This window comes from Vulpes lagopus, chromosome 2, assembly GCF_018345385.1.
Source record: "Vulpes lagopus strain Blue_001 chromosome 2, ASM1834538v1, whole genome shotgun sequence".
Lineage (NCBI taxonomy): Eukaryota > Metazoa > Chordata > Mammalia > Carnivora > Canidae > Vulpes > Vulpes lagopus.
Window position 1 is genome coordinate 4,930,623 of NC_054825.1, and position 22,244 is coordinate 4,952,866.

Here is a 22,244-nt window from a genome sequence, read left to right on the forward strand (position 1 = left end):
ACCTAAGAGTTCATCCTCAGAAGGTGGAGCCTTCCCAGGGCCTGGAGGTGGCATCACGAAGCAGCTCACATTACCCCAGGCCCATTGTACCTTCCTTTGCAGCAATCGTAGAAATGGGGCCAGTTTCTCAAGATGTCAGCCTCAGAGACTAAAGCAGTGGCCAGGAACATAATTTTTATAGAAAGGAAGAAAAGCCAAAAAGGCAGGAGAGCCCATCAGTCAGGCCAGTCCTGGCTAGAGCTGACTTTTGCAGCCTCCTTCCATGGCAGACAGTGACCTCACAGAGGAGGGGAGGGTCCTGGGGAGCGCTGAGGGACCAGAGTGGGCCGACGTGGGGCAGCAACTGTTTATCAAGCAAGGAAAAACCATTTTATGCATTTATTTATTTTAAAACCACTTTAATATGCTAATCATCAGTCTGAATATCTGCCAAGATGGATGCCTCTACTTACCGTAAATGATGTACAAATTATTAAGGCATTTCAGAACGAAGTACTGTCATTTGAAATCACACCTAAAATTCTCCTTTGGGGGGAGACACACAATTCCCACTTTGTCCTTGAGAGGTGAAACTGAACAACTTACAAGAAGGTGCTGCCATTCTCTTAGGAAGGGCCCGTGTGTGGGAGACTGCCTGGAGGGGTTCTCGAGCAGAGGGGTGGCAGGAGGAGCCCCCAGCACCGGCCCGGAGGGTGCTGGGACCTAGAAGAGCCCTAGAGTCGCCCTCATACAGCAGAAAGCAGTCCCTCCACACCATTCTCTGACCATCCCTCTCTGCCTTGTTTGTACTCCTGGATGGGGCTGTATTTGGTCCTCTCCTGGCGTGAAGCCTGCAGTGTCTGGCCTACTAGGGCAAATGACAAATGCATCTGTCAGACCATGATCAATTAAAATGAATCATGAATGGCCCTCCTCCCTGTTCTAGAAGCCTTGGCATTTCATTACTGAGATCATCATACATATATAAAGAATTATGGAGCGTCAGGATTGGAAGGCTCTTGAAAACTTGAGTCCAACCTCTTTATCTTACAGCCTGGAAAACTGATGGAATCCCAGAAAGACGGGGTCATGCGGGAGGCCACGCAGCCAGGCAGAGGCAAGGGAGGAAGAAAACTCTAGTAGGATTCAAATCTCTTCACTTGGAGCCAGGGCTCCTCCTCTCTCCCCTGGGGCAGCAGGAAGACCAGGCACAGGGCAGCCCCCAGAAGGCTCGGTGCTGGAGATGCAGGAAGCCCATTGACAGCCTGGAGCCATAACTCAGATTCTGGGCATCTAAGCTGCTGTGGGTAAGTCGCTTGTAATGACCCTTAAGGATCATTGGATCCCTTGACGATGCTAAAGTGCCTGAGACCAGAACAGCATTCCAGACGCAGCTCCTACCTCCATGGAGAGCATAAAAGCAGACAGAGCCATTCCAACCAACTCTTCATCATCACCTGGAAGCTTCTATGCTGGATTTTTACTCCTGAAAATCCAGCTCGTGCCTCACGTTAAACCACACTTCTTAATTTCTATGTTATTAGTATTATCCATAGAATATCTTACAGTATTTTTTCCCTGAGATTTTCGCATTTATTTTTCGTGTAATAGGTACTCGAAAAAGATTCCATCCTTCATATAAACAGATGGACAAAGGCTATTCGGAAATTCTAACTCTCCCTAAAGGTGTGCCAGAGCCCCTCCTTTACACAGGTTTGCTGACATCCAGGAACTCAAGAAGGATTAGGCATCAATCCCGCTGTGAGAAAATCTGCTCGGGCTGAATACAAGCTGCCATGAACTTGCTGACCGCAGAGCCGGACTGCAGGTGTGGTCCCCCCAAACCCCACCCCTGGCTGCTGGAAGGGTCCTCGGGAGGGTGATGCAGTCCAGTTCCCCACCACGGAAAACCATGTTCAGTTTTCATCACCCTGTTTCATTCTTCCCAAGGAATATAGATGCACCAGGGCATCTTTCTAGCCAAGGTCTCTGGTCACTACACAGAGAGCAGGAATCTATTCAAGAACTGAGCACGGTGGGATGCAGCTAACGTGCTCCGGCCCTCGGGGAACACATTTAACCTGCGTGCTGTGCGGTAAGCAGAGACAAGTAGACGGGTATCTACCTCCTTGGAGAGGGGAACAGAGTCACTGGGGAGAGGCGGGAGGGGGGAGCAGAGGCCCTCTGTGGCCGCTATAGGCTTCAGGTACCAATCTAAGCAAAAGAAGCCGGGCCCAGGTGGCTCAGGCAGGAAATATCACTGAAGTCTTGCACAGAACCCTCCATGACGCTCAAGAAAGGTGCCTGGACGCCTCTGCACAAAGCAAGCTGACAGTGAACAGGCGACAGGAAGAGCTTAATCTCCACTGGGAGAGACGCAGGGTCATAGAGGACCCACTCAGGATGGTGACAGGATGCCCCGTGATCAGTTCCTTATTCCTTTAAGGAGTTTACCTAACAGAATTACATGGCATAAGGACTAACCTTTCATAGAGAATTCCATGTTATTTTAATTAATAAAATTTTATTGGGGTGCCTGGGTATCTCAGTTGGTTAAGTGTCTGCCTTCATCTCAGGTCATGATCCTGGGGTCCTGGTATCGAGCCTCTTCCTCTGACCCTTCCATGTTCTCACTCTCTCATAAATAAAAACTCTTAAGTTTTTATTTATTAATTATATTCTTTTTTTCTTTTTATTGCTTATCATGGTAAGAACACTTAAGATGAGATCTACCCTCTTAACCACATTTTTAAATGTGGGACACAGTATTGTTAATGTCACCTGTATTATGCTGTACAGCAGATCTCTAGGACTCATTCATCTTGCCTAGCTGGAAGTTTGTACCCTTTGACCAATACCTCCCCATTTCCTCCTCCCCCTTCCCCTCTGCCCTTGGCAACCACCATTCTATTCTAGGGTTCTCTGTGTTTGACTCTTTAGAAACCTCATGTAAGTGGAATCATGCAGTATTTCTCCTCCTGTGACGGGCTTATTTTATAAACTTAGCATAATGTTCTCCATGTTTTTGCATTTGGCAAGATACTCTTTTTTTTAATAAAGCTGAATAATCTTCCACTGAATATACATATACCACATTTTCTTTATCCATCCATCCACCGATCCATCCATGGGCATTTATGTTGCTTCCATATCATGGCTATTGTGAATAATGCTGCAATGAACATGGGAGTGCAGATACCTCATCAAGACTCTGATTTCAATTCATCCGGAGGTATACCCAGAAGGGAGATGGCTGGATCATATGGTAATTCTATTTTTAATTTTTTGAGAAACCTCCATGCTGTTTTCCACATGCTTCACCTTACATTCCCACCAACGCTGCGCAAGTGTTCAAACTTCTGTGCACCCTGGCTGACACTCAGTATGTTTTATTTTTTTCATAATAGCCATCCTAATGGGTGTGAGGGGACATCTCATTGTGGTTTTGATTTGCATTTCCCTGATGGTCAGCGATGTTGCCTATCTTTTCATAAACCTATTGGCCATTTGTATTTCTTCCTTGGAGAAATGTCCATTCACGTCTTTTGCCCTTTTTTAATTGGTTGGTTTTTTGCTATTGAGTTGTAGGATCTCTTTCTACATTTTGAAAATGAGCCCCTTAGCAGATAGACGGTTTGCACGTTTTCTCCCATTCCACAGGCTGCCTTTCATTTTCTTGATTGTTTCCTTTACTGTGCGGGACCTTTTTAATTTGATAAAGTCCTACTTGTCTATTTTTGCCTCTGCTTTTGCTGTCATTTCCAAGAAATCATTGCCAAGATCAATATCAAGAAGCTCTTCTCCTATGGCTACTTTTAGAGTTTTGAGGATCAGGGGTCTTATGTTTAAGTCTTTATTATTAGTCCAGTTTCATTCTTTTGCATGTGGATATCCAGTTTTCACAACACCATTTATTAAAGTGGCGATCCTTTCCCCATCGTGTATTCTTGGCTCTCTTGTCTAATATCAATTGGCTGTATATGTGTGGGCTTATTTCTGGGCTCTCTGCTCTGTTCCCTTGGTCTCTATGTCTGCCTTTAAGCCAGTACTAAATACTGCTTTCATTCTTGTAGCTTTGTAATATATTTCACAGTCAGAAACTATGATGCCTCCTATTTTGTTTTTTGTCAGGACTTTTGGCAACTTTGGGTCTTCTGTGGTTCCAAATGAATTTTAGAATTATTTTTTCAATGTCTGTGAAAAATGGATTTTGATGTCGATAGCATTGAACCTACAGGCTTTGGGTAATACGGACATTTGAACAATATCAGTATTCCTCTATAAAGATGAGGTGTCTTTATATTTATTTGTTATTTCCTTAATCTGTCATCATTTTTTTTGTACCCTTCACTGCTCAGGTCTTTCACCTCCTTGTTTAAGTTGACTTTTAAGTATTTTATTCATTTTGACACTATTGGAAATGGGATTGTTTTCTTAATTTCCTTTTCAGATAGTTCTTAGTGTATAGAAATGTAACTGATTTTTATTTTTTTTAAGATTTTATTTATTCATGAGAGACAGAGAGAGAGGCAAAGACACAGACAGAGGGAGAAGGAGGCTCCCTGCGGGGGATGCAGGACTCGAGCCCAGGACACTGGGATCACGACCTGAGCCAAAGGCAGATGCTCAACCACTGAGCCACCCGGGTGTCCCTGCAACTGATGAACTGATATGAACTGATATGTTTGTTTTGTATCCTGCAACTTCCTTATTCTGTTAGTTCTACTAGCATTTTTGATGGAGTCTTCAGAGTTTTCTAAATAAAAGATCATGTCTTCTGGAAACATAATTTCACTTCTTCCTTTGTGATCTAGGTGGCTTTCACTGCTTTTTCTTGCCTAATTGTTCTGGCTCGGATTTCTGGTACTATGCTGAATAGGAGTGGTGAAAATGGGCTCCCTTGTCTTTCAGATCTGACAGGAAAAGCTTTCAGTTCCTCACCCCTGAGTATCTTGGCTTTGGGTTTGTCATATGTGGCCTTTATTATATTAAAGTATATTACTTCGATACTTAGTCTGTTGTTTTTAACATGAAGTATTAAATTTCATCAAATGCTTTTTCTGTAGCTACTGAAAAAATTCTATGACTTTTATACTTTAATTTGTTAATGTAGTACATCACTTTTGTTAATCTGTGTATGTTGAACCATCCTTGCATCCCAGGGATAAATCCTACTTGATCATGGGGTATGATCCTACCAATATACTATTGAATTTAGTTTGCTGGGATTTTCTTGAGGAGTTTTACATCTATGTTCATTATGTTCATCAAAGACAGTAGGCTATAGTTTTCTTTTCCTTTTTTTTTTTTAGGATTTTATTTATTTATTCATGAAAGAAACAGAGAGAGAGAGAGAGAGAGAGAGAGAGAGAGGGGAGAGAGAGGCAGAGACACAGGCAGAGGGAGAAGCAGGCTCTATGCAAGGAGCCCGACGTGGGACTCAATCTCGGGTCTCCAGGATCATGCCCTGGGCTGGAGGCAGGCGCTACACCGCTGAGCCACCCAGGCTGCCCAGTTTTCTTTTCTTGTAGTGTCTTTATCTGGCTTTGGTATCAGGGAAAGCTTGCCTTATAAAATGAGTTTGGACGTGTTCCCTTCTCTTCAATGTTTTGGAAGAGTCTGAGAAAGATTGGCATTAATTTTTCTTTAAATGTTGGCTAGAATTCATCATTGAAGCTATCTGCTCCCGGGCTTTTCTTTGTTGGGAAGTTTTTGATTGCTGATTACTTGTCATCTGTCTGTTCAAATTTTCTTTATCTTCATAATCCAGTCTTGGTAGGCTGCATATTTCTAGAAATTTGTCTATTTCTTCTAGGTTGATTGACATATAATTATTAATAGTATTCTCTTTCAATCCTTTTTATTTCTGTGGTATCAGTGGTAAAGGTTCTGCTTTCATTTCTGATTTTATTTATTTAAGTCTCCTCTTTTCCTAGTTAATCTAGCTAGAGGTTGGTCAACTTTGTTTATCTTTTCAAAAAACCAACTCTAATTGTGTCAGATTTTTCTATTGTTTTTCTTTTTTTTAATCCTCCATTTCATTTATTTCTGCTCTTAATCTTTATTATTTCCTTCCTTCTGCTGACTTTAGGCTTTGTGCTTTTTCTAGTTCCTTGAGGTGTAAAGTTGGGTTGTTTATATTTACCGATGAAGGTGACATGATAGTCCAAATGGACCTAATAGACAGATAGAATATTCTACTCAGCAGCAATAGAATAACATTTTTCTCAAGGGCACGTGGAGTGTTCCTCAAGATATGTCACATCATAGGTCGTAAAACAATTCTTAACAAATTTAAGCAGACTGAAATCATACCAAGTATCTTTTCTGACTACAGTGGAATGAAATCAGAAACCAGAAACAGAAGGATAATTGGAAAACTCACCAACAGAGGAAATTAAAAAGCATACTCCTTAATAACTAATGGTTTAAAGAAATAAAATGGGAAATCAGAAAAGATCTATGGAGACAAATGAAAATGAAAACTAACTATACCACAACTTTGGAGATGAAGCAAAAGCAGCAGGAAGAGGAAAGTTTGTAGCGACAAACACCTACATTAATTCCTCATCTTCAACCCAGGAAGCCCCTAGGATTTCCAGTGCTCTAGAATGTTCTACTATCACCACCTGGTGGCAGTTTACCTATATTCAGGGTCCAGTTTTGAGCAGGCAAGAAAAAAAAAAAAAGAAAGAAAACCTTTTTGAGGGCAGAATGTGTTCAACTGAGTACAATAAGCAGGGGCCCTTGTGACAGTGAGATGAGCTACATACATGGTTTGATGCCTGAGAAGCTGGAGGAATGTCAGTGATGCCCAGAAACAAAGAAGTTTCAAGGCAGAGCTGTGTTCAGCTGACATAAGGGGGCAGTGGACTGATTCTTCTATTTGCCCCACAGATCAGATTTTCTCCCTTCCTCTTATTTACGGAAAACAACTATTGCAAAGGTAGCAATTGCCCCTCAAGGAAGAAAAGCAATTCAGATTTTCCAGATGCCCCAGCACAGACAGCCAGGACCTTTGTCCGCGCCCACCACGGTTTCAAGAGAGTCACCATGATGCCCAGAAACTCCAGCTACTCACCAAGGTTGTACCACATGTCTCTGATTTCAAAGCCAATCTGTCTCCTCATGTCTCCATACCTGAGAACCAAAGACAGGGGAAATGCTGAGTCACTCTTTAGAGCATATGGAAATCAGATTTAGATTCTTTTTAAGTGCAATGAAAGTCTCCCAGCAAGGAGACAAACAAAGAAAGTATCAAAGCTTTGACTTCTCTTGCCACGAAAGAGAACCGAAGGAGGAAAAATCCAGCTGAGGGAGTCTCACCTACCCATCATCACAGATTAGGTAATATTTCCCCTCCCACCACCACCCCCCACCCCCAACTCCGGTGGGACCACAGGCAAGGTGGTGGCCAGTAATAACAGTATTTTCCTTCTCAGATCTCTAAATGGCAAGAGAAGGATGACCTGGCTCCCTGGCCTCAGGGGGAGCTTGTTTTCAGAGAGGGCTCTTAGCATCCAGGCACTGCAAACACCAAATGACATCCTTTAACCCTGCTCACAAAAGCAGCTTTCACCTGTTAAAATTAAACCCTGGAGTGGACAACCCAAGCGGGGAAGGCCTCTTTCAAATATCTCCCATCTTTCTTTAGCATTTTCGATGTAAGGAAGGACTTTGCACTAAACGATGTCAATGAACATTCCCCTGTTTTTGTTTATCAGGGAAAATAAATGCTAATTTTCCTCCCACCGGGTCAGCAGAGGAGGTGTGTGTTTCGTGAGTAAACAGAATTTGATGCTTCAGAAGATAAACGTTTATTAGTTTGTGAGCAATTTAACTTTTTCCTCTACCGCCTAAGGAAAAAAAAACTGATTATATTAAAAATAATAATCTGCAAAACTATCGTACGGTATGACAGTTTAGCATCTGGGTCATCAGGCCGCTCTGTTCGTCCTCCTGTCAGCTGATGTGGAAAGGGAAGCTGTGTTTACAGATGACCTGGTTGTGGCTCTCCAGGCAAAGATCCTCCTGGTAAACCAACACCCGTCGCTGTCTGCCACCTTGTAAAAGTCTCCAGTGCCCAAAGCACCTGTCTGTCACCTTCAGCAGGAGAGGGCTGCAGATGCTCATACTCTCAACCAGGGTGACCCGCCTGGCAGGCCCTTCACAGAGGTCCACCCGGGGTCACCGCCCCGGCATGGATGTCCTGGCCTGCTGTACCGACAGACAGACTGAGCTGGGAGCATCAGCCCCTTCCTGTGAGGACAAGATTGTCCTTGGAGGTAAGCGAGCTACCTAATAGCCTAGCCCGCCAACCAGGTGAGCACTGATGGAGGTCAATTCGGTGTTGCGGGGTGGGGGGGGGGCAGGGATCTCACCAGGAAAAGCACCCATCGCCAGGGCCACTGTGACGAGGCTTGTCCTCGGTCAGCAAAGCTGCTGGACCAGGCCAGACGGTGACAGCGTCCTTCAGGGTCTAACTGGCACCCCAAATCACCCAAGGTCCGTATCATCTAAGCCCCATGGAATTGTGCACCCTTCCTGGGCTTGGAGATCCAGCTTCCCCATTCCCATTTTGCTCCTGTGCAAATGACAAAGGGGCCCCAGCAGCCGCCGTAGCCCAGGCCCGGAGAGGATACCGCGGGCCCCCTCCCACCGTTCACTGGGGATAAGCATCTTGGCGCCTAAAGCCAAGTGCAAACCTAGTGCTGGTGCTTCCTCCTGAGGTTGTGAGCTCCTCGCTGTGCAGGTGGAGGAGTTGCCTGGCAGGAGAGTGGGCATCTAGCGAGCTAGGGAGCTCCGCGTGCCAGGCAGGACCCCCGAGAACATGAAGACACCCCCCCCACCCCCGCCCCCAGCAGGGCCTGCCAGCAGGTGTTCAGATCTCAACACACTGAGCCGGCCAGGTGGTGGATGCTGGTCACAGCGGTTGGCCTGCCACTGCAGGACTAACTCAAGCTTTAAATACTCTTCTAACAGCCAAGGGATTCCTTTGCACCCTGGAAAAATCTCTTTCACAAATAAGAATGGCTAAAAATGGGGGATCCCTGAGTGGCTCAGCGGTTTAGCACCTGCCTTCGGCCCGGGGCGTGATCCTGGGGTCCTGGGATTGAGTCCCATGTCGGGCTCCCTGCACGGAGCCTGCTTCTTCCTCTGCCTGTGTCTCTGCCTCTCTCTGTGTGTGTCTCTCATGAATAAATAAATAGTATCTTAACAAAAAAAAAAAAAGAATGGCTAAAATGCTAGGTGGCTTGGGTCATTCAGGAGTGAGCCAATGTCTGTAGCGACCTACAGACATTTGCCATTTCTTCCAGAGCTGGGGTTGACCCCTGGATGCCAGGAGGCCCACGCAGACAGGGAGCTTCTGCCACTCCTGCCTCTCCCCATAGGTCACCTCTCCTTATGGTGCTGACAGCGGGAGAGATGCTCATGGGCATGCCACTTGCGTTTTCTAGTTACACTGTGCTGTCTTCTATATGGAAAATGACCTGCCTTCACAGCATCTGAGGATGGGGGTATCAGCCAAGAACCCGGGGCACATCCCTCATGAGAGGCCCTACTGTAGAAAGGGGCTGGAAATGTGGTTTTCATCCTCCAATAAGACAAAGGTGCTGAAGGCCAGAACAAAGGTAATCAGAGGGGCAGGGAGCTGGAAGGTGAGGGCAAGACTGAGTCTCTGGCAGCGAGAGAGCAGCTTTGGTGAACCTATATATTTTTTTAAAGATTTTATTTATTTATTCATGAGAGACACAGAGAGAGAGAGAGAGAGAGAGAGAGGCAGAGACACAGGCAGAGGGAGAAGCAGGCTCCCTGTGGGGAGCCCGATACAGAACTTGATCCCAGGACCCCAGGATCATGCCTTGGGCCCAAGGCAGACGCTCAACCGCTGAGCCACGCAGGGGCCCAGCTTTGGTGGAGGAGAAAGAAGCAGTGCTCAAGAACATGGGGGGTAATGCTCATTCTCTGGCCACGGGCTCCCAGGCCTGGTGGCAGCCTTACGGAGCTAAGTCCACTGCTATGAATCCACACCTGAGGGGATGGAACGGATCCTGAAGGGAGAGACAGAGGACTGGGCTGAGTCCCAGGAAAGGAGAGAAGAAAGAGAACCCAAATGTTGAGACGCCAAGCGCATGCTCTGCGCCACGGCGTGCATCCCGAGGCCTGGCCAGTCGGGGCATCCCTGACGGCTGAGCACAGGACTCTCAGAGGGCACTGGTTTCATTTGACTCTGGCAATGAGACTGAGGAAGCAGAGGTTCCTGGTGGGGAGCCGCCGTGCCTGGCTCCACAAAGCTACAGCAGCGCGGAGCTGGAGTCTTCTGGCACTTCCCCCCACGTACCCCCTCATAGCGACCCCCTGGGTTGGGAGTCAAGGCTCCCCCATGCCGGAGGCGATCTTCCCACAGCCTAAGTAGACATAGGATCCACATCCAGGCCTGTAACCCTGACCTACAATAGCATGAACCTGGTCTCTGGGAGCTTATCTCAGCACTCACACTGCTTCATTCAGAGAACATTACTCAGTGATTCATTAATTACTGAAGACTCACTAGAGGCCAGGTGCAGAGCTAGGATGGGAAGATTAATGTAACATGGAGAACAGACAAAGGCCACAGACCTTGTGGGGGCCACTAGCATGGTAGCAGGGATGGACATTAACAAATAATCAACATAAGATCAACACACATATGTAAGTACAGTTCCATGAAGGTTGTGATCATGGCCCTTTAGAAAAAACAGGGGTTAGAGTTTAACGGTGGGCCAGGCTGGCCGTGGCTGCAGCTCTCTTGTACAATGTCTACTCTCAGATCTGAAGAAGGAAAAATGAAATCCAGAGAGAAGGGAAGAAGAGCATTCTGGGCAACCAGACCAGCAGGTGCAAAGGCCCTGTGGCAGGGAGTGGGTGGTAGGTAAGTATACAGAGCAAAGGAGGAAGTGTGGCTGGAGGACAGAGTCTGCTGTTCTCCCTTAAGAGGCCAAGGGGGATGCAGCGTGAACAAAAGCCACAGAGGCAGCATTTTAAAGTTTAAGTTAAAAATCTTTTTGAAGGGAGGCCGGGTGGTTCAGTGGTTGAGGTAGGAAACTAATACAAAGACCCACTGAGCTGCTGTCGTGGCCTGAGAAAGGGCTGAGGCGCAGCTGGAAACACCATCCCAAGGAGGGAGAAGAAAATGAGAAGACCCAAGTCAGAAGGATCCGACGGATGATAATGGGCCTGACACAAGGAACAGAGAGGTCACAAAGGAGGAGGAAAACTTACACGGAGTTCTGGAAACAGAAGAGAGGGAGACAGTGTCAGGAGTGGGTGCAGGCTGAGAGATGCAGACAGGCGTGGAGGTCGCTGGAGGGGAATGATGGGCGACGCGAAGGAGGTGGGACCCCATCTGTGACCGAGGGAGTGAAGCGTATGACACGCCGGGCTTGGATGTGCTGCGGCCTCGTGCACTGTGCAGGTTGCACCACGTTGGATGAACACAGCATCGCTCAGGCACACGGGACACTGACCTTTGCCAACAGGAACTGGGCATGGGGGTCACCGCTTGTTAAATCTGTCTCCCTGGGCCCCCTGCTAATTCCGGGTTTATAGTGAACTTATTTGGAATTATTGGGGTCTCTTAAAAAAAAACAAGCACAAACACAAGCTCTACTTTTTCAAACTATTTCTTGTGCTGACCTGGGGTACATAGTCACAGCCTCAGGTAAGGCCAGATGGCAAGGCGGGGGGCTTGTCACAGCTTCGTTTCCTCCAGTTTCTCTAAAAGCAGTGGCTTTAGTTTGACTCAATGCACGAACATCTCAGAACCCCAAGCTCGGAAAGATGGAGGGACCTGTTTATGTGGAATTTCGAGCTGGCTGTGGAACCTGTCCTCTCAGAAGGTGTGACAGGCTAAGGGCAGGGCTCTGCATTAAAAATATACATATAAATAAGGAGAGAAAGATGAGAAATGGCGTGGAGACCGACGAAGGTCTTCATGGAAGGGGGGGGGGTGTCCACTGTGCACAGGTTCAAGTACACTGACCTGGGGTTGGCCTTCAAACTTGACTCTCTTGGGCTGAAAATTTTAAGTCGAGCATTTTATGCTTAGATTTGCTGGAGGCCCAGTGCCTGAATCCCCTTCTCTTCCAGAACGAAGTCTGGTGCTGGACACAGAAGCCTGTGTGCAGTCACGGGTCATGTTGTCCCACCCTCGGACACACATGCCCTGCATACTAAAGCGGTCAAGCTGGCTGCTAAAGAAAAGCCAACTTCTTCTTAATATCTGACTCATGTTTCCTGATTCCCAGTCATGTTAAAAAAGGCTGGGAGTGGGGGGTGAGGGTGGGGGGAGCAATCACGGCCAGGTATCTCATGCCACCGGCACCTCTGTCCTTTGTGGGTTGTGACCAGCACCAAGGATGTCTCAAGGCTGAGTCAGTTAAATTCTCTTAGTATAGACTTTGATTCCTGGTGGTTATTTATTCTGTGGTTCATTGGAAAATCTTATCCTCCATTTGGGTTTGACATCATCAGTTCTCTGCCCGGTGTGGTCCATTATTTTACGGGACTACCATGTACTTTGGGGAACGTTGCTGGAATGAATATCTTAATTATCTCGCCAACCCAGGTCATCAGGAGGACTGAGTTTCACAAAAGGGAATGAGCGAGCAGATCTCCTGACATCGGGATTTTCTATTGTTTGAGGCCACAGTGGGGTTAACCAGGCAGATAGGAGTTGTTGCAGGCTTGGCAGGGGGGAAGAAAAGAGTGGGTGTGGGGGGTGCTGGGGGGTGCGGGTGTGGGGGCAGGGGAGATTCCTCAATGAAGCCCCCACTCCAATGCATTGGGTTGGATTCAGGAACCCCAGAGCAGTCAACTGGCCCAAATGAAGGCAGCCAGAGGCTACTGAATGGGAGTGGCATTGCCTCGTCTGCCCTCAGAGGCCCCGGGCCTTCCCGCTAGAAAAAGACACCCACTCAATTATACTCCACTGTGCTCTGCATCGACACCAGCCCTGTGCTGAGACCTGCAGATCACTGGGCCTCTCGCTCTGCCCCAAGCCCTCAAGGCCTAGCTTAGGCTAAAGCAATCCAGAGCATCTCTCTGCTCACAGAGCAGGCCATGACCCTTGGACTTGATGTGCCCTTTGGGTATTGGCTGTTGGTTGGCCCGTGGCTCAGTCAGCTAACCTGGTAACCTCCCTGCTGTTTCCCCATCCGGCCAGGAAGCCCCTCCCGCAAGAGGCCTTTGGGCTCCCCTGCACCCCACGTCACTCCCGAATGTTCATCTGCAGGCTGCCCAGGCACCCGGTCAGCACTGCCGTCCACTGGATCGCTGTTTCCTTGGCACATCTGCCCGCCCGCCCGAGACTGTGAACTTCTCACCTCTGGGTCCCTAGCACCCGGACCTGAGCACAAAGCACTCAATCCCTTTTCTCTAGCACAATTTTAAGTGGATTAAAACATTTCTAGGCCCTGGGAAAATTTAAGCATTGGGGTAGGACGACTCTAAATGTGTCTCATGTAGATTTTGGTATTTAGAAATAAAACAGCACACTGATTACAGTGTTTAAGGTGCAAAAAGAAGCATGACGGATACAACAAACACGGGTGAACCTGTCACGCGTCTTAGCCACACGGCCTCCCGAGCCATGAGCGCTTGTCTCCTTGGTGGCCTGTCATGGCCACACGCTAGGCTGAGGCCCCTGGGAGAGGGGCCCTGGGGCTGCGTAGGACCTGGAGCTAGGGTAGTCCTACCAAAGTCTTGCAAAGGCAACTTCTAAAATGCTTAGGTTTTTTTTTCTCCCCCTTGGGGAATCCATGAGAAAATTTCAAAGGGAAAATCCAGAATCTCTTATTGCCACGGTTATGAGGAAGAGAATACTCAAAGCTCGATTCAGAAGCCCTGCCGGCTCTGGAAGGGGAGACACCAGCTGGCTGTGTTTAATTTTCCTTGGCTTTGAAGCCTCTGAATGCACACAGCTATGTGGGAAACAAACGTTTTCTTTGGCGGCCAAGGCCCTGTGTGGTTAATGCATTTATTGACGTTGCTTTAGCTTAGACTGTTAACACTCCCACGACAAAAGAAGGCCCAGTGCACAGCCACCCGGCCCTGGCCTGGAGAATGCTCAGAATCAATTGTTTTACTCTAAAAACCTCACTGGAGATGCCAGCTCTTTGAAGACAGATTTCTGGTTTAACTTCCCTTGTCCTGCAGGCATCTTCAAGGGTTGGCCACGCTGTGTGCTTGGCAAAGAGTGGGTTCTGCGGTCAGCTGGAGCTGGGTTTGGATTCCAAACTCACCGCACAGTGAACCCCGTGCACATGCAGGTAGGGGCATCCACCTGCTATGGCCCAGCTGTCCTTCCACCGGACTGGATAACGAGGCATCCCAGGTGTCTGGGGCTGGCTGTGAATAAGTTGTATGGTGCTCAGAGTGTGCCAGTTATTTCTGCTTCTACTAAAGAAATTTCCACCATGAGAGTATTGAAACAATCAGGCCAGCAACAGCCATTAGTCTCCACCTCTAACTTCATATGAGCCCTGAGAAGATGTAAATTTGGCAAAGTGGATGGAGCCAGTCCCTAGGAGGTGCCCCTGGAGTCTGTCTCTTGAGCCAGGACTAGATGTCAGACCCCACGTTGGCTGTGCAAAGGCACGCTCTTCCTTCCCAGTAGTCACTGGTGGGCACTCACTTGGCCTGAACCTTCTGGGGCATTCCTCTTTTCTGAACAATGGACAGTTATCTGCATCAATGGCCAACTGGCTGGAGCCACCCATCTGAGGAAGCTTGAAGGAATATGACCAGGTGCAAGCTGACCTTTATGTAGATGGGACAACGAAAGGATTTAAGGGTCTAAGAGCAGAGCAGGTAAACATCTTGGGTCCTGAGCTGCCTGGGATAGAAGACTGGGTGTGTGACACTGGCCATGTGACTTGTTCAAAATGGGTTTCACCCTCCTCATCTGGAAAGTTAAGGGTGATAAGGTAACCCAATAAACAGTTTTTGTTTTAATAATTATACATGAAAAATGCTCTCGGAAGGCTTAGAAAGTCATTGGCACATAGTACATGTTCCAATAAATATTTGCTGACATAATTCTTACTCTGCAGGGATGACGTGCTTTTGACTTGGCCAGCAAGTGAGAGACACACTCACATAACAGGAGGAGCGTTGGAGGGGGCTTCTGTTACCTTTTGAGACTCCTGCTGGCATTGCTAATGTCAGGGAGTCCCAACGCCTTGGAAGAGTCAATGTGAAGCAGAGGGATTATGAAATAAACACACAGGGACCGGTGACACAGAGACATGGGAGCAATAAGAGAACTCTTCTCAGAAGTCCTCATGAAAGGGGCACTCAGAGAAGAGAGAAGTCAGGGAAACTGAGGCAGAAAGAGAGACAGCAAGAACCTCAGGGCACCCAAAGTGTGCAAAGAAAGTGCGCACAAACTCTTCTTTGTCCTGGGCCAGGAGCCATGCAGGACAGGGCTCAGAGCTGAAGGACCCAGACAGGGACGCGGGGCTTCCGACAGGTTTATCAGGATCATCCAAGGACTAGCTCGGTCCTTCGGATCGCCCACCGGGAGCACGACGCGGGTAACCCCTTGCAAAGAAGGAAACCTCAGGCACCTCTCACTCCAGAGTTCTTCGACAATCCCAGCTGTGCCAACGGCTTGCACGAGAAGCTTCCTTTCTCGAAGGAGCATTGCACCAGCAGACGGTAAGAGCACATGTGGGAGGACACCAGAAGAGCGCACCGCAAAAGCAAGGAGCTCCTGAACTCCCATCCTGTATGGTGCTAACGGAGGGGTGCGTTATGCGGACTCTGAATTCACCAGAATGAACTCTGCAGTCTTCGACCTCGACTCATGGGTTAGGAAAGGCAACAGCAGACTTGTGGTCTGAAACCGACCTTTCACGACACCATGATTACATCTTAAGTTGTACACTAAGTTGGCATAGAGACAACACAGAAATTATGCTAACAGAGTGGCAGGCACCTGCCCGTGACTTCGGGGCTGGACACAGACTTACTTGTTGAGGATTTTGGCTCTCTTGGCGCTTGAAAAATTCTCCAGTTGCAAGGACTCCTGAGTGAGGAAAGCGACAGCCAGGTGAAAGTAGTTGTTCCAAAGCTGAAAACCAAGAAGGGGGAGATGCTGAGATGCTGAACAGCTTAATACTGGATCTCAAAATGCCCTGAGACATTCCTCACTTGCCACGCACACACTTGTGAAAGGTTTAGAAATCCACACTCACTGTATACAGATGGCTGGTCAGCCAGCCACTGGGCGTGGGCACCAAGGACATGGTACATGTGCTCCAATCCTACTCTGCGGGCCACTGATCTAACCTCCTGGTGCCTCGGTTTCCTGAGTGGTAAAGTGGGAACCTCAACGTGCCCAACTCCTGGGGTGCTCAGGGGATCATGGGATTGAGTACGTGCAGATGCTTCCGGGGGCTGCCAGCCCACGGTAAGGACAATAATGTGGGCTCCTATTACTAGAGTATCGTGGGGCGCCTTCCTTAATAGTATATAAATTTCTATAATTTACTATTTTTCAGATACTAAAAAAGTACATAAACACTAGATAACTAAGGCGAAGAGTTGTAAAAACATCAAACATTTTATATTTCAAAGACTTACAGACTATATGTGGCTTAACAGGCAATTTACAATGAAATGACTTTGTTACAAAGCTCTGCATGCTGGAAGCTCCATCTACTTAAACACGGTAACCTAGACTTGCCATTATAAGAGTGTCATTATGGGGGCACATTATGGGGGTTGCTCAACCGACTGAGCCACCCAACTCTTGAGTTCCGTTCAGGTCGTGATCTCAGGGTCATGAGACTGAGCCCAGTGTCGGGCTCCATGCTCAGTGGGGACTCTGCATGTGGATTCTCTCTCTACCCCTCCCCAAATAAATAAATAAATCTTTATGCATAACCAAACACATAAATAGACAAAGGCGTCATTATGGGTAGATTCTAAAAATTATGGAACTAATACCCTGTGGCTATGTCAATGTGTAAGACCAAGTCAAGAACACAAAGATGCAGGAAGAATTCTTGGATCACACACGGGGATGATTTAAACATACTCCTGGCCTTTGCCCATCACTCCTCCACCCACCATGCTTATGCCAGAGGACAGTCTGCGGGAGCTTCCGCTCCTGGAGGGAAAGAGCCTGGACAGAGTTCCTAGCACACGTCCAAGCTCAAAAGGCCTTCCATGGCCTTTAGAAGAAATCTGGGGGTGTTGGTTTTCTCATTTACAAAACAGGGATAATATTTATCTATCAAATGACAGAGCTGCAAAAGGTTCTATAAAAATAAGGTGTGAACGGTATTGACTCTGTTTTGTAGTCACCTGTGAAGTAAGTGGGAATTTGAAAGCATAGCTGTAAGGGTGTGTGGTCTTCCATTCCTCTATCACTTTTCATGAACTGGGCACTTTCTTTAGTAACATAGCAACTTCTTGGATTGCTGCCGAATCAGCCAGTAAGTGCTGTGGCCCTGATTCTCAGATGAGGGGAAGAGACTCGGCCAAAGCCACAGGTTACACGTGAAGTGGATGGAGGGTCTCGAGTCGGGGTCCCAAGCCTCATAGCTGATGCTCTTTCATCACCCACAAAGGTGCATTCTCTTTTAGCTCCATTTGTACTAAAAGAGTCTATAAGACACAAGTTGCTTCTTTTGTTTTTGGAGCTCACACTTCCTATCCCAGGTGCCCCATTTGCTGGCCATCGCCTCCTGCTGCAGCACTGCCAGGAAGCACGGACCTTTTGTGGGTCTGTCCCAGGAGTCATGGGCGGGGGCTCAGCTGGCGCTGCGGGCTCACAGACTGTAACACAGGGATGCTCTGGTGGGATGGTGATTCCTGGGGAGGCTGTGTATGTGTCGGAGCAGGGGTTTGGGAAATCTCTATGCCTTCCTCTCAGTGAACCTAAAGCTTTGAACCTAAAACTGACTTTAAAAAAAAGTCTTGGGGGTGAGGGCACTGGGTGGCTCAGTGGTTGAGTTTCTGCCTTTGGCTCAGGTCACCATCCCAGAGTCCTGGGATCAAGTCCCACATCGGAGCCTGTTTCTCCCTCTGCCTATGTCTCTACCTCTCTCTGTGTGTCTCCCATAAATAAATAAATAAATAAATAAATAAATAAATAAACAAACAAACAAATAAATAAATAAATAATCTTTTAAAAAAAAGTCTTGGGGCACCTGGGTGCTTCAGTAAATTTAGCATCTGCCTTTGGCTTGGGTCATGATCTCAGGGTACTGGGATCGAGCCCCGCGTCAGGCCCCCCGCTCATCAGGGAGTCTGCTTCTCCCTCTGTCCCCCTCCCTCTGCCCTACCCCCTGCTCAAGCTCACTCTCCCATGCACTCTCTCTCTCTTAAATAAAATCTTTTTTTTTAAAAAAAGCCTTAAAAATCACATAAAAATACAACCTGAAAAATGGTATGCAATGCATGATTTAAGGTAGCCAAGTAACTGCACTTGCATAGTGCTGACCTGTGATGGCTGTGACTGGGTCGTCTGAACTCGAATGGGGTCTAAGGATGAGATGGTAGTAGCAATATAAGTTCGGTTTGGGTAGTTTTACTGTAGTCATTTTGGGACAGTTGCTGTTTGTAGGAAATACATACTACAAACCTGGGGCATGTGAGGTTAAGAGTCCATCATGCTGTAGTGCCAGGAGAGAGAGGCAGGCTGCACCAGACCCCAGGGGAGCAGGAGGGGAAGTGGCAGGCAGCCTTCAGGGTTCATTGATGAGTTAAAGGAGAAGGAAATGCCAGGAGACAGTGCAGTGAACACGATGATGCAAGAACATAAAAATGTGTCTGATCGGAGCACCAGCTGCCTGGAGCTCACATTGAAGGCTGCCTGCGCCATAGGGCACCCTGCGCCATAGCCCCCCACTGGAGGGCGGGAGGGTGCATACGCATCAGGGTGGACCAGCAATCCATACGCACTCCATACTTGCCAAGGGGCAACGTGCTATGTGCGACCCGAAGAACACACTGCTGCTGAGGTATGCGGGCGTGAGGGAAGCATCCCAGGGACCTTCCCCGGGAAACAGTGAACACGAGCAGCAGTAACAAGTCAGGCATGCTGGGAAAAAGGAGCCCAAACTCACAGTAGCCACAACAACCACCCCAGCAAGTAATGGGTGAGGCTCATGTGGATAAAAAGGAAAACTCTAATGAAGTACACAAAAAGAAGGCCTAGATATTCCTGTATGGGGTGAGAAAAAAAGAAATACTGCAAAGTATTCCACCCAATACTGTAACATTTCCCCCACATTTATTTATAAACTCAGTGGACTCCCAATTAAAAGAAGTGCAGCATCTTTAAAAAGTAAGGTCAACAAGCTGATTTTGCATTTCTTTCTTTCTTTCTGTTTTTTTTTTTTTTTTAGATTTTTAAGATTTTTATTTATTTATTCATGAGAGACAGAGAGAGAGGCAGAGACATAGGCAGAGGGAGAAGCAAGGTTCCTGCAGGGAACCAGATGCAGGAGTTGATCCCAGGACCCTGGGATCATGACCTGAGCCAAAGGCAGATGCTCAACCACTGAGCCACCCAGGTGTCCCTGATTTTGCATTTCACATGGAAGAGGAAATACAAAAGAAGAACCGAGATAGTTTTGCAATGGCACATCAATAGGGAAGTCCTGGCTCTACTAGCAGGGTATAAAACCAGAAGGCAGCAACACAGAAAATAGAATGGATACACACATACACACAATTGCAATTATGTTCTTTTACAGTGGCATTTTAAATCACTGGGAAAGATGAATGTATTCATGAAATGATATGGGGAAAAAGTGAAGTTTAAGCACTTAGTCCCAACGTAACTAGAGAAATCTCAGATAGATTAATTATCAGGAAGTTTTTTTTTTTAAAGCAGAATTATAAAAGTATGAGTAGATAGTAACTATATATAAAAAAAAACAAAAACCAGTTACATTTATAACATGGAGGCAAAGAAGGATTTGCCACACAAAACATAACACCCAAGAAGCATAGAAGAAAAGAGATACAACTACAGAAAAATTAAAATTTCTGTATGATAAGCCTAAACCCATGATGAGGCTCTGTTAAGAATTTTGACTTAGAGAAAAGCATGACAACTAGCCCAATAGAAAAATGAGTACAGGAAAGGATCAGATGGTTCTCAGTAGAAATCACATAGCCAGTAAGTATTTTCAGCTTAAGTAGCAATCAGAAATTCCAACAAAAATAAGAATCAACAATTTTAAAGAAATCGGTATTGGAGATGATTTTAGACAATGGCTGCTCTCAAAGAAGGTTGATGGGATTGCAAATTGCTACAGGAGGATAATTTATCAATGTCCATTCATGTACAGTTTCTCACCGCTTGGCCTGGCAGTTATTGCTTCCAGGAGCCTGTCTACAGCAATGCAGCACTGAGATGCAGTGTTTGTAATAGAAACAACCTGGAAGAGGCCTGCAGGTCATGAGTGCTGGGGTGCCTGCATCAATGTTGGTACATTCATACTGCTAAATGTGCTGGAACAGAAAAAAGAATACAGACTCTAGTCTAATTTGTGTTAAAAGCCAAAGGACTATTTGCACATGCCTGGATACAGGCTTAAATAGGCATCAGAAGTGCAGACAATTAGCTAAAAGTCACCTTGCAGAGGGGAAAAGAGTGGGAAGGGGTCTTTCCTGTTTTACTGTACGTGCTGATGTACAGTGCACAAATACTTTACGATGAGAATCTATCTGTGTTTTAGGATGTGTGAAAACAAGCATTAAGAAGAGAAAATGATAACAACTTAAAAAATCACGGTACTCTTACATTCCACAATGCAGAGAAAACAGACATTTATGATGTAAAACTTATAGAAGAAATACAGGTCTAGGTTCCTTCTCAGTGAACAATCCTGCCTAGGAAACTAATGCCCTGTACATCTGAATGCTTTTTTCAAATTATTATTAACAAGCTTTAGTAAACTAAGTAATAAAAAAAGAATCATGATTAGCAGAAATACACCTAGAGTGCAATGGAAGTGAGACCCACAAACATCAGGTGCCTGGTAAATCATGCCAGGCAAAATCAATCCTTATCTCTCTCTCTCTCTCTCTCTCTCTCTCTCACACACACACACACACACACACACACACACACAGACCCTTCCTCCCTCCACTTCTTTCCCTGGCATCTCTGCAACCACTGAAGAACCTCACTGAACCCAGAGCCCTGTGGGGTAGGGCCTGTGCCTGGTAAACTCCACTGGAGGTAGCACAAAGACAGCCAAGTTCAGGGATGCAAACACGCTTTTCCTCCTCTCCTGATCCTTTTCTCCCCACATTTGTACGATCTGGGTCTGAGACAGTCTACTGGGCTACAACAGATGTGGGCGGCCTCCGTATTCAGTCCCTACTCGTCACTCGGACCCTGTACTATTGCTCTGAAACCGCTCCATCTCCATCCTTGCTAAATTGAGCAAATACTCCAAAGGCATAATTTTCAATTCTCGGGTTCCAGTGGTACATCTTACGAATTCCATTTCCATACCTTGGATCCCCATCCCATTAGGTTCGAGGATTGGAATTGTAAGGCATTGGCTCAGACTGGCAATTTGTTTTAGCATGGTTTCCCAACAAAGGGCAGGTCTACCTCTTTTCTTACCTGTAGCTCAAAGTTGGCTTGATCCAGAAATTTTTTGTTCAGCATATCTGCATACTGATTAATCGCTCGCAGGAAGACTCTGAAAGATCAAGAGAAGATTACATAATTACACACGTAGGCTCTGGCACCTTTGTAGGTTTGGCATTTCAATGAGATACAACCCGAGACTGTCTGGAAAGTAAACTCTCCAAGTCCTGGGATAAGCTATGAGGTTGTGCCAATAAAAAGCCCAGAGAATTACATGCAGATGTTCTCCAAATTAATCAAGGAAATTAGCACATGCAGAATAAAAGAAACAGACCAAAATAACAGCATCCGAAAGTAACATATGAAAAGTATCACTAAAAAGCCTAATTTAGGGGAAAAAAAAAGAAAGAAAAGGTGCTAATTAAATCCTCTTCTCAAGTCACCATGTTGTCACAGAACATTATTAAACTGGTCTTTGCTTAGCTGGCATTTTAGGGGTAAGCATTTAAAAGTGCTATTATACACCATCTATCAGGCTTGGAGTATTTGGTGACATATCTGGAGTCATGACTTACTTCAGTGTCATTTGTCCTCTGTTCCAAATGTTGGTTTTTGGTAACTAATTCCTTGTTAAAATAAAAAAAGCTGTAGTGGATGT

The 22,244-nt window shown here is 46.5% G+C and overlaps 1 protein-coding gene across 2 annotated transcripts in view; it reads right to left on the reverse strand.

The window, feature by feature from the left end:
* The window catches only part of DOCK1 (dedicator of cytokinesis 1), a 497,787-nt gene that overhangs the window by 79,970 nt on the left and 395,573 nt on the right, over nt 1-22,244 (reverse strand). For both annotated transcript variants that reach the window (XM_041744687.1, XM_041744686.1), the window contains exons 30-32: nt 21,620-21,698; nt 15,993-16,093; nt 7,061-7,119 (exon numbers count right to left, since the gene is read on the reverse strand). In XM_041744687.1, coding sequence (XP_041600621.1) covers nt 7,061-7,119; nt 15,993-16,093; nt 21,620-21,698 — 239 coding nt within the window. The remainder of the gene's footprint in view (nt 1-7,060; nt 7,120-15,992; nt 16,094-21,619; nt 21,699-22,244) is intronic.